The following is a 12,105-nucleotide window of genomic DNA, read 5'->3' as shown; positions in this document are numbered from 1 at the left end:
TCAGAGTTGATTGCAGCAGCAAATTTGTTAGCAGTTGGGTAAAACCATGGCCCTCATTCCGAGTTTTTTGCTCGTTATTTTTCGTCGCATCGGTGTGATTTTCCGCTAACTGCGCATGCGCAATGTTCGCACTGCGGCTGCGTCAAGTAAATTTGCTAAGAAGTTTGGTATTTTACTCACGGCATTACGAGGTTTTTTCTTCGTTCTGGTGATCGGAGTGTGATTGACAGGAAGTGGGTGTTTCTGGGCGGAAACTGACCGTTTTATGGGTGTGTGCGAAAAAACGCTGCCGTTTCTGGGAAAAACGCGGGAGTGACTGGAGAAACGGGGGAGTGCCTGGGCGAACGCTGGGTGTGTTTGTGACGTCAAACCAGGAACGAAACTGACTGAACTGATCGCAGTGGCAGAGTAAGTGTCGAGCTACTCAGAAACTGCTAAGAAATTTCTATTTGCAATTTTGAGAATCTTTCGTTCGCAATTCTGCTAAGCTAAGATTCACTCCCAGTAGGCGGCGGCTTAGCGTGTGCAATGCTGCTAAAAGCAGCTTGCGAGCGAACAACTCGGAATGAGGGCCCATGTGCACTGCAGGAGGGGCTGATATAACGTGCAGAGAGAGTTAGATTTGAGTGGGATGTGTTCAAACTGAAATCTAAATTGCAGTGTAAAAATAAAGCAGCCAGTATTTACCCTGCACAGAAACAAAATAACCCACCCAAATCTAATGGTGTGTACACACGGTGAGATATATATAGTCAAAATCGTAAGAAAAGTTAGTGCAGATCGCAAGGTGAAAGTCACCTTGCCATCCCGATTCGATGCCGATGCGCAGTCGGCATCGCAAGCCTAGATAGACTGTGCAGGCAAGTCAATTTTGACTATCTATAGAAGAGATAGTCAAAATTGACACTTAGCCAAAATCGCACATAGTCAGTATCGCAGGCACACTAATTATGTGCTTGCGATGCTGACCCAGCCCCTGTCGCATAGTGAGAATCGGGCATAGCCCGAATCTCACCGTGTGTATGGGCCTTTACTCTCTCTGCACATGTTATATCTGCAACACCTGCAGTGCACATGGGGGATAATTCAGAGTTGATTGCAGCAGCAAATTTGTTAGCAGTTGGGCAAAATCCTGGGGGTAATTCTGAGTTGATCGCAGCAGCAAGAAAGTTAGCAATTGGGCAAAACCATGTGCACTGCAGGTGTGGCAGATATAACATTTGCAGAGAGAGTTAGATTTGGGTGCGTTATTTTATTTCTGTGCAGGGTTAATACTTGCAGCTTTATTTTTACACTGCAATTTAGATTGCAGATTGAACACACCACACCCAAATCTAACTCTCTCTGCACATGTTATATCTGCCCCCCCCCCCCCCTGCAGTGCACATGGTTTTGCCCAATTGCTAAAAAATTTCCTGCTGCGATCAACTTGGAATTACCCGCCATGTGCACTGCAGGTGTGGCAGATATAACATTTGCAGAGAAAGTTAGCTTTGGGTGGGTTATTTTGTTTCTGTGCAGGTTAAATACTGGCTGCTTTATTTATACACTGCAATTTAGATTTCAGTTTGAACACCCCCCACTCAAATCTAACTCTCTCTGCACATGTTACATCTGCCCCCCCTGCAGTGCACATGGTTTTGCCCAACTGCTAAAAAATTTCCTGCTGCGATCAACTTGGAATTACCCCCAATGTTTTGCTCCACTGCTAACAAATTTGCTGCTGCGATCAACTCTGAATTACCCCCTATGAGAGCTCACATAAATGCTGCTTTGTGTCATTAACCTGTTAATTCTTGCAAAAACCATTGCGTTCACTGCTGAGTTCCCTGATAAAATCTGTATGTACTCTATATTTTCTACTATAATGTAATTCAAATCATATTCTTCTCTTTTCCAGTATAGTGCAGTGGATACAAACCCCCTGTCTGTGTATGTAATGCAACATGTGTGGAACAAAGTCGTACAGGTGAGATTACATGTGCAAAGCATTTTTAGGTATTTTAAAGTGTATACTGTATTTCATCCAAATTATGCATGTCCAAAAGCATGCAAAATATATCCACTCAAAAGATCTATATACTGTAGATCACTCTGTATTCGTATAGATTCAGACCACACAAAAAGGGTAATCTACCTTTCATACCAGTAAAATATTTAAGCTATAGAGCAAAAAAAGAAAAATCCCAATAGTGCTGTCCAGAAATTAGGGTGATCAGGAGTCTATGTTCTGAAAAAATAAACACAGACCCTTTATTCACATGTAGTTGGAGTTGCTATCGCAGCGATGGCACTAATATGGCAATGTAGCACGTTTCCTGCTGCATTACTGATCGAAACTGCGTCCTAGGACGCAGTATCGCATCATCTCCTACACTGCATCTGCTAATCAGCTACACTGCATCTGCTAATTTTCATATATGAATACCATGAATGCTTAGCTTTGTCTAATTTAGTAATCATTAGCTGTTTTAAGCAAACTTTATTTTTAGCATTTGGGGAATGTGTGATGGTTTCATACCCCCACACCATTTGTTTGTGTAAGTTTTATTGCTTTAAATGGGTGATGGGCTAGTGGTGGGTCCAATCAATCAATGTGCTCACATACACATGTTTGTTGGTCTCTATATTAGTGTGTAGTGTAGCTGAATCAGTGTGGGTTGAAAGATTTCAAAGGGAGAAAATTTCTAAGGGTGTCATCTGTGATTTTTACTGGAAACTTCTACTGGACGGAAACTGAAAGAAAACACCATCAATTGCAAAAAAAAACCCCAAAACAAACCACCAATACTTGGACTGCAGCTACAAATGTTTGTTTACTCCTAATATTCACCAAACCACACTTACTCGGGAAACTATACATTCACTTTCTGCACAAACACCTGCAATGCAACTTCTACTCTGACCCTGCAAATACCTGGAAAACAAATGTTTCACTGAGAAGCATATTTAATGAAGTAACACTGACTTGCAGTTTGCCAACACTGTGTAATTTTCCATCTAACAACAGCATTTATTTGAGTTACTGTTAACCTGTAGATACTAACGACAGTTTAAAATTGAATTTTATTTCTGCTAACTTCACTGCTCTCTTATTCAGCCACCACTCCTCCTCCTACTCTCATTTTGCTACCACTATTTACCCCAACCAACCAGGCTGGCAACATCACCCATTTATCCTTGTCTTCCTATTCCTTTTTTCTGTCCCCTGTTACCACCTCTATCCCTCTCTCCCAGTCTCCTACATCTCATGCTCTCTCCTCTCCTCTGTCTGCCTCCCTTCCCCTCCTCTTCTGTTTCCCCACTGCAATTCACTTCTGCCCCTTCACACCATTTATACCGCACCACTCAACTCTGCTCTCTCCCTCCTTTGCCTGTCACCTCACCTCTCCTCCACCAGTATCATACTAAACTCCCTCCCTGCCTCACTCCTGCAGTCTCCATTCCTAGCCAAGGCCCCAGCACCATCAATACACCCTCTTCATCCCTTCCTTCCATATCAATCTTACCTCAACGCTACAGCAACCCTGATAATCTCATTCACATCTCTCCCACAAACTCCTACCCCCTATCCTGTGCCCTCTGGAATGCCAGATCTGTTTGCAACAAACTGGCCCCCACTCACGACCTTTTCATATCCAACTCCCTGCACCTCCTGGCCATTACTGAAACCTGGATTACTCCCTATGACACCGCTTCTCCTGCTTCTCTCTCTGCTGGGGGCCTCACATTCTCACACACACCCCGACCTGGGGGTCGTCATGGGGGTGGTGCTACACATACCAACTTATACCTCCAGAACCATCTCTTACATTCTCTACATTTGAGGTCCATGCAATTCGCCTCTACCAACCTACTAATCTTCGAGTTGCTGTCATTTACCGTCCACCTGCCATTTCCTCCAAATTCCTCGACAACTTTGTTTCCTGGCTACCTCACTTCCTCTCTTCTGACATTCCCTCCATTATCCTAGGTGATTTCAACATCCCTATCGATAACCCCACAAAACCACCTGCCTCTAAACTCCTTAACCTCACCTCTTCACTTGGTCTCTCCCAGTGGACCACCTCACCCTCCCATGTGAACAGGAGCTCACTGGATCTGGTTTTCACTCACCGCTGTGACATTTCTGATTTCTCCAATTCCCCTTTTCCCCTCTCTGACCACCACTTGCTCTCTTTCAACTTATCTATCTCTGCTTCCCCATCTCTCCCTCCTAAGGCTACCACCACGAAGCGTAACATTGAGGCTATTGACACCTCATCGCTATCCTCCCTGTTTGACTCACTTCTCTCTCCTCTCCTCTCCCTCACATGCCCTGAACAAGCCACATCTCTATACAATGCATCTCTTACTTCAGCCCTTGACTCTGTTGCTCCGCCAACCACTATTCACCCTCGCAGATCAACACCTCAACCCTGGCACACCAAATGCACCAGATATCTACAAAAATGCTCACGTACTGCCGAGCGACAGTGGAGGAAATCACGCTCTCAAGCAGATTTCCTCCACTTCAAATTCATGCTCTCATCCTTCAGTGCTGCCCTTTCCCTCGCTAAACAATCATACTTCAGAATCCTCATCTCCACCCACTCTTCCAACCCCCGGCGCCTCTTTGCCACTGTTAACTCCCTCCTCTGCCCACCACCACCTTCTCTCCCTTCCTCATTGTCTGCTCTTGACTTTGCCACTTATTTCACATCCAAGATTGACTCCATACGTCAGGACATCACATCCCACCAGTCCAGCAACCAGCCACCACCCATCCTTTGCCACCCCTCCCCTACCCTCTTTCCAACTCTGACATCTTTCTCCCATGTATCTGGCGAGGAAGTCATGGCCCTCATACACTCCCCCCCCACAACCTCCCCACTCGACCCTATCCCCTCCCACCTCCTCCGCTACCTCTCTCCTTCTGCCTGTTCCCATCTTGCCCACCTTTTCAATCTCTCCCTTTCATCAGGCACTGTCCCCTCTGCCTTCAAGCATGCTCTTGTCTCCCCTTTTCTTAAAAAACCTACCCTTGATCCTAACACTCTCTCCAACTATCGACCCATCTCTCTCCTCCCCTTTGCCTCCAAACTTCTTGAGCGTATTGTCTATAATCGCCTCACTGCCTTTCTTTCCTCTCCCTCTCTGCTTGACCCATTCCAGTCTGGTTTCCGCTCTCTCCACTCCACTGAAACTGCCCTCACAAAAGTCTGCAATGACCTCCATGCCGCCAAATCTAAGGGCCACTACTCTCTGCTTATTCTTCTTGACCTCTCTGCTGCTTTTGACACTGTGGACCACCCTCTCCTTCTGCAAATCCTTCACTCTCTTGGTCTATGCGATACTGCCCTCTCCTGGCTGTCCTCCTACCTCTCTGATCGTTCCTTCTCTGTCTCCTCTCATGATGCTACCTCGCCCCCACTTCCACTGACTGTTGGTGTCCCCCAAGGTTCTGTTCTTGGTCCTCTCCTTTTCTCTCTCTATACGTCCTCTTTAGGTGAACTCATTAGTTCTTTTAATTTCCAGTATCACCTCTATGCTGACGACACTCAAATCTACCTCTCCTCCCCTGATCTCTCCATGGCTCTCCTCACTCGTGCCTCTAACTGTCTTTCTGCTATCTCTTCCTCGATGTCCCAGCGCTTTCTTAAACTCAACATGTCTAAGACCGAGCTGATCATCTTCCCACCCTCCCGCACAACCTCACCTCCCACAATTTAATTATCCATTGATGGCACGACTATCTCCTCTAGCCCCCAAGTACGCTGTCTTGGTGTAATCCTTGACTCCTCCCTCTCCTTCAAACCACACATTCAGCACCTCTCACAAACCTGTCATTTTCATCTCAAAAACATTTCCAGGATCAGACCGTTTCTCACCCAGGATGCCACTAAGATCATTATTCACTCACTGATTATTTCCAGACTGGACTACTGTAATCTCCTCCTAACTGGCCTCCCTGACAATTACCTCTCTCCACTCCAATCTATCCTCAATGCTGCTGCCCGGCTTATCTTCCTCACCAAACGCACTACGTCCACCTCCCCTCTCCTACAAGCCCTTCACTGGCTTCCCTTCCCTTTCAGAATCCAATTCAAACTTCTCACTCTCACTTACAAAGCACTCACCCACTCCTCTCCCATTTACATCTCTGACCTTATCTCCCTTTACTCTCCCACCCGTCCTCTTCGCTCTGCTAATGCACGCCGGCTCTCCTGTCTTGTGATTACTTCCTCCCACTCCTATCTCCAAGATTTTTCACGTGCTGCTCCCTTCCTCTGGAATTCTTTACCTCTCCCCCTCAGACTCTCCACCTCTCTACAAAACTTCAAACGGGCTCTTAAGAACCATTTCTTTACCAAACCAAGCCAAATCTCATCCTAACCCTCTGTTCTACGCTCTCTATGTACCCCATCTGTGTCACCCCGGTCTGTCTACCCCTCCCCTTAGATTGTAAGCTCTCATGAGTAGGGCCCTCTTCCCTCATGTGCTTATCCTTTTTTTACTTTAATAATCCTCAACTGCCCAAATCAAGCAGTTTTTGGGCCACCTGGAACTTCTCTGTCATTTACTGGTGTAGTTATGGTTAGTTACCATGTACTTGTCCTAAATTGTCATCAACTGTAAGTCACTGTTTTCCTGTTTTGATTATGTGCATATGTACTCTGTAATTGAGCACTGCGGAACCCTTGTGGCGCCATATAAATAAAGGATAATAATAATAATAATAATAATAATAATCTCCTACACCATTGGCCATCAGCATGATCCATGGGGTCGCGCAAGCTGGCCGCCATAGCTGCCACCTAGAGACCAAGAAAATTCCTCTGATGTAGATCCTGGCCTCTTCCCTCCCTGCCATGCGGCGACACGCCTCCATTTGGAGAAACAGAGGGCCTAATTCAGAGTTGATCGCAGCAGCAAATTTGTTAGCAGTTGGGCAAAACCATGTGCACTGCAGTTGGGGCAGATTTAACATGTGCAGAGAGAGTTAGATTTGGGTGGGGTGTGTTCAAACTGAAATCTAAATTGCAGTGTAAAAATAAAGCAGCCAGTGTTTACCCTGCAGAGAAACAATATAACCCACCCAAATCTAACTCTCTCTGCAAATGTTATATCTGCCACACCTGCAGTGCACACGGGGGTAATTCAGACCTGCACATGGTGTTGCCCAACTGCTAACAAATATGCTGCTACGATCAGGTCTGAATCACCCCCACAGTTTTGCCCAACTGCTAACAAATTTGCTGCTACGATCAGGTCTGAATTACCCCCACAGTTTTGCCCAACTGCTAACAAATTTGCTGCTACGATCAGGTCTGAATTACCCCCACAGTTTTGCCCAACTGCTAACAAATTTGCTGCTGCTGCGATCAACTCTGAATTACCCCCAGAAGCCACCACTGCCCTCTCCCAGTCCCCAATCCTACATCTGTCGTTGCAGGACCCGTTCGCACATGTGCAGAACAGGTCCTGCACATGTGCAAAGTACCGATAATCGGTTCTTTAGTACGGATGCAGCATCTCCAACCACATTTAAATGACACCCACAGTCCATTAAAGATTTTCAGTATATAAAGGAGCTGTACTCAGAAAACCAAGTCGCATGGGAGTCCTAACCGGGGCCACCCTGTCCCAATCCAATGACATTCACCCAGAGCCAGCCCTACCTGATATGATGCCCTAGGCAAGATTTTGGCTGGTGCCTCCTAGCACCGCCGCTAGTTCCGCCTCTGACCCAGCACCCCTTTCCCAGCACGATCACTCCTCACCCATAGCAGTCCTTGTTTTTGTGTTCCCACCCCCTACAGTATATTTTAAATAGGAAAAGTGTGCACATTCGGTGCACAGACCTTTTTTGATGAAAATGCATCTTATTTGCAATACTATGTGGCTAGATTGCACAAGCAGCTTTTGCTGATTAAAATGATATGCGGCATGCCTATATTCTGTGTATGACTGTGACTGTATCTGCAAACAAAATGCTACATTACAGTGATTTCCACTGTAGCACAGCATTTCATATGCAGATACAGCCGCAGTCACACACAGAATATAGGCATGCCACATATCATTTTAATCAGCAGAACTTGCTTGTGCCCCTAGGCACACCGAATGCCCTAGGCATTTGCCTAGTTTGCCTATGTCTAGGGCCGGCTCTGCATGATTTACCTACTCCACATGTCACTTCTGTCCTTCCACCACCATCCTGTTTTTCTTCCTTTTTCTGTTAGTTCTTGCTTTCCCTTCACATTCTGACTTTTCCTGATAGTGGTCATGGCATGCTCAATATAGTGGAGAATAGTACTGTGCCTCAGGCCCTGTATCATTTAACTTGACATACAGTAATTCAGACCTAAGTGCAAAAGTCCAGTTACATTTGTGCCCTCAGATGTTTTCAGAGTCTGAGGAACAGATTAAGAAAAGTGCACATAAACAAGGGTCAGTGATCTAAGCAGGTTTGTTTAAGTTCAGCAAGTAACCAATACCCTGGTTAATTCACTTGTTTCCCACCTTAGTCACTGTAACTTCCCCCTTTTAGCTGGCCCTCCCCTCAATATAACACACCTTGATTCTTGAATGCAGTGGCAAGACTTATATTTCTATAATACTGCTCATCAGCTGCTGATCGTCTGTAAAACCCTCACTGTCTTCCCACTCCCTCCAGAATTCAGTTCAAACTAATCTGCTCATCTTCACTTCCAAAGCTCCCAAGAACATTTTCCCTAAATAAATAAATTACCTTGTCTTATGTCTACAGCTCAGACTCTTCATTCCACTTCTGTCTTTCCTCTTCATTTATAAGTTCCCCTTTACCCGTTCTCCAAGATAACTTCCATGCTGCTCTCCATCTGTGGAACTCCCTGCATTGCCTGACAAAAGAGTCCCCATCGCTGGTGACTCCACACTCAAAGATATGAACGTTATCTCATTCAATAATGAACGAGATCGTTCATATCTTTGAAGAATATCGGCCAGTGTGTAGGGCCTATAAGTCTTATGCTTTTTTGTTCAACTCATACATATGTAATTCATATTTGTATTTGTGCTGTTGGTCTTTGTGCTACAGTAGTATGATATAGTCAGATTAAGGGGGGGATGCAGGGCATACTGTACCCCGGGCCCCCCAGCCAAAGCACACTGATATCACTAGCTTTCCCTCTTAATGCGAGAGCAAGAATGCGAGCAAGACAGTATGCAGTGCAGGCAGAGACACAGGAATATCATGTTTCATGAGCTACAGATGGAGCTTTCTGACCAGAGGAGAGCTAGAAGGTGGGAGAGAGAGCTGTAAGTGACACAGGGATCCCAGCTTCGCCTACTCCCTGCCTGGGTGTCTGAGTCCTGTGTAAACTTTAATGGAACTAAACCATTTGAGTCTAGAGATAAAGACACACACACACACACAGTCCTCCTGAGTCCTGTCCCAGTGTGTAAGTAGTACAGAGGCTGATGCTATTCTTGCATGTGACAAGAGAAATTATTTTTCTATGTGTATTTTAAGGTTGTTTGAGTTGTCTTTGCCATTGGTTTAAATGTAATATACACAATATTTACCTCCCACCATGGCCCATTCCAGGAGGAACATAACGCTCTCTACCTGGACTTCCTTCTTAATTTATGATTGCAAACACCTGTGTTGAAACACCTTTCTTATCAGATAAATAGTTCAACGCAGGTGACATCAATCATATATTAAGAGGGAAGTCCAGGTAGAGAGCATTTTGTCCCTCCTGAGATAGGACATGTTGGGAGGTAAGCACAATCTAATATACAGCTCTCCCGCAGCATGCTGTAATTCCTGGCAATGGCGGACCAGCCTCCTCCACTTAATATCGTGTGCTCAGGGGGATGTGCCCGCACAGGGCACCGGGTCACCCAGTTACAGCACAACTCACTTTTTTTATTTATGTGATAAATGATTATGTGAGAGGTAAGAGTAGATCTGCTGTTTATACCTCTCTAGTTGCTCTCCTCAAAACAATGTCCTGTGGCAGAAGGTCAACATTCATGCCAACATGGTTAAAATGTCAACACCAGAAATGTCAACACCTGGAAAGAGTTGACATTGAAAGAATATTAACATATGAAATGTCGACATTGTCAAAATTCCACAATCTGTAGTTGACAGGATGAATGGAGCCGTAATACGGTCAAGACAAAATGCTAATATATCAGGAGTCTTTACAGAAGAAAGTCAGTTACAGAGCCAACCCAAGTCACAATATAGCTACAGGGAAATGATGCATTAGGATGACTCTTGAACACAGAAGAGTTGTTCTTCATTCAAAACCACTTTGTGCTGGCTCATGTAGAGTACATGCGTGTAGGGGTGGAAGGGGAGTGGGGGTTACAGCTTGTATCCCTGTCAGGTACTAAGCCTTTGTCTGGCATATAGGAACCCTCTCTTTGCCTTTTGTCCATCAATAAATCAAAAGGAAGCAACTTCCCAGTTATTAAAATATATAACATAGGGCCTAATTCAGAGTTGTTCACAGCAGCAAATTTGTTAGCAGTTGGGCAAAACCATGTGCACTGCAGGGGTGGGCAGATATAACATGTGCAGAGAGAGTTAGATTTGGATGGGGTGTGTCCAAACTGAAATCTAAATTGCAGTGTAAAAATAAAGCAGCCAGTATTTACCCTGCACAGAAACAATATAACCCACCCAAATCTAACTCTCTCTGCACATGTTATATCTGCCACACCTGCAGTGAACATGGGGGGGTCATTCCGAGTTGATCGCTCGCTAGCTAGTTTTAGCAGCCGTGCAAACACTATGCCGCCGCCCACTGGGGAGTGTATTTTTGCTTAGCAGAAGTGTGAACGCATGTGCAGCCGAGCTCTGCAAAAACAGTTGTGCAGTTCCTGAGTAGCTCTGAACCTACTCAGCGCTTGCGATAACTTCAGCCTATTCATGTCCGGATTTGACGTCAAACACCCGCCTAGCGAACGCCCAGCCACGCCTGCATTTTTTCGGACACGCCTGCGTTTTTGCAAACACTCCCTGAAAACGGTCAGTTGACACCCAGAAATGCCCCCATCCTGTCAGTCTTCAAGCGGCCGCCAGTGCAAAGGAAAACTTTGCTAGAACCTGAGCACAACCACAAAGGGCTTTGTACCCGTACGTCGCGCATGCGCATTGCGGGTCATACGCATTTGCAGAAATGCTGTTTTTTCACCTGATCGCTGCGCTGCGAAAATTGGCAGCGAGCGATCAACTCGGAATGACCCCCCCCCCATGGTTTTGCCCAACTGCTAACAAATTTGCTGTTGCAATCAACTCTGAATTACCCCCAGTCCTATAGCTAAAATACACACAAAGAGAAAAGAGAGGACTTCCTTGTTTGGCGCACTCTTAAGAAGAAATCAAGTTAATTTGTATGAATTGGTAATGTTAGAAATATAAAACGTAACTTTTAATTAAGCAATTAAGAGATAGGGCTAGATATACAGTAATAGGGTGCGATTTTTGAGGTGTCTAAAAAAATCGTACCAAATCGCTCGTTTGTAACTTACGATTTTTTACTAGAAATCACAAATGTAATAGGGAGCGAATTTTAAGATTAAAATAGAATTCACATGTGATTTATGGCGTTTTTAGTAAAGGAAATATGTGATTTCTAGTAATAAAAACATGCGGTTTTTGGTCTTTTTTTAGTACTTAGAAGCATGCACTGATCAGTGAGATCCATACATGCATCTTTCTGTGAACGTAAAGAAAGTGTTAAAAATGTAAAAAAAATTACGAGCATAACCAGCCGGTCCTGGTTGCAAAAATACAGGGAAAAAATTGATTGGGGGTTCCCTGTATTTAAACAACCAGCACCGGACTCTTGGACCGGTCCTGGTTCCAAAAATACGAGGGACAAAAGAAGTAGGGGTCCCCTGTATTTTTGAAACCAGCACTGGGCTCCATTAGCCAGGAAGGTGATGCCGCAGCCGGGTGACACTTTTATATAGGTCCCTGCAGCCAAAGTATCACTCCCCCCAACTAGGCACCCCCGGCTGGGGTTCCCTGGGGGAATGAGTACCCCTATAATAAAGGGGTCCCCCCCACCAGGCACCCAAGGGACAGGGATGAAGCCCGGGGCTGTCCCCTCCATCCGTGGG

At 45.3% G+C, this 12,105-nt stretch overlaps 1 protein-coding gene across 2 annotated transcripts in view; it reads left to right on the top strand.

The window, feature by feature from the left end:
* Positions 1–12,105, top strand: part of LOC134928209 (ethanolaminephosphotransferase 1-like) — a 185,348-nt gene that overhangs the window by 79,231 nt on the left and 94,012 nt on the right. For both annotated transcript variants that reach the window (XR_010177854.1, XM_063923685.1), the window contains exon 2: positions 1,901–1,969. Coding sequence is in view for 1 of the 2 variants with exons in the window: in XM_063923685.1 (XP_063779755.1) it covers positions 1,940–1,969 (30 nt within the window). In the remaining variant the exon portion in view is untranslated. The remainder of the gene's footprint in view (positions 1–1,900; positions 1,970–12,105) is intronic.

This window comes from Pseudophryne corroboree, chromosome 5 (genome assembly GCF_028390025.1).
Source record: "Pseudophryne corroboree isolate aPseCor3 chromosome 5, aPseCor3.hap2, whole genome shotgun sequence".
In the NCBI taxonomy this organism is placed as follows: domain Eukaryota; kingdom Metazoa; phylum Chordata; class Amphibia; order Anura; family Myobatrachidae; genus Pseudophryne; species Pseudophryne corroboree.
This window is presented reverse-complemented; position numbering and strand designations above follow the sequence as displayed.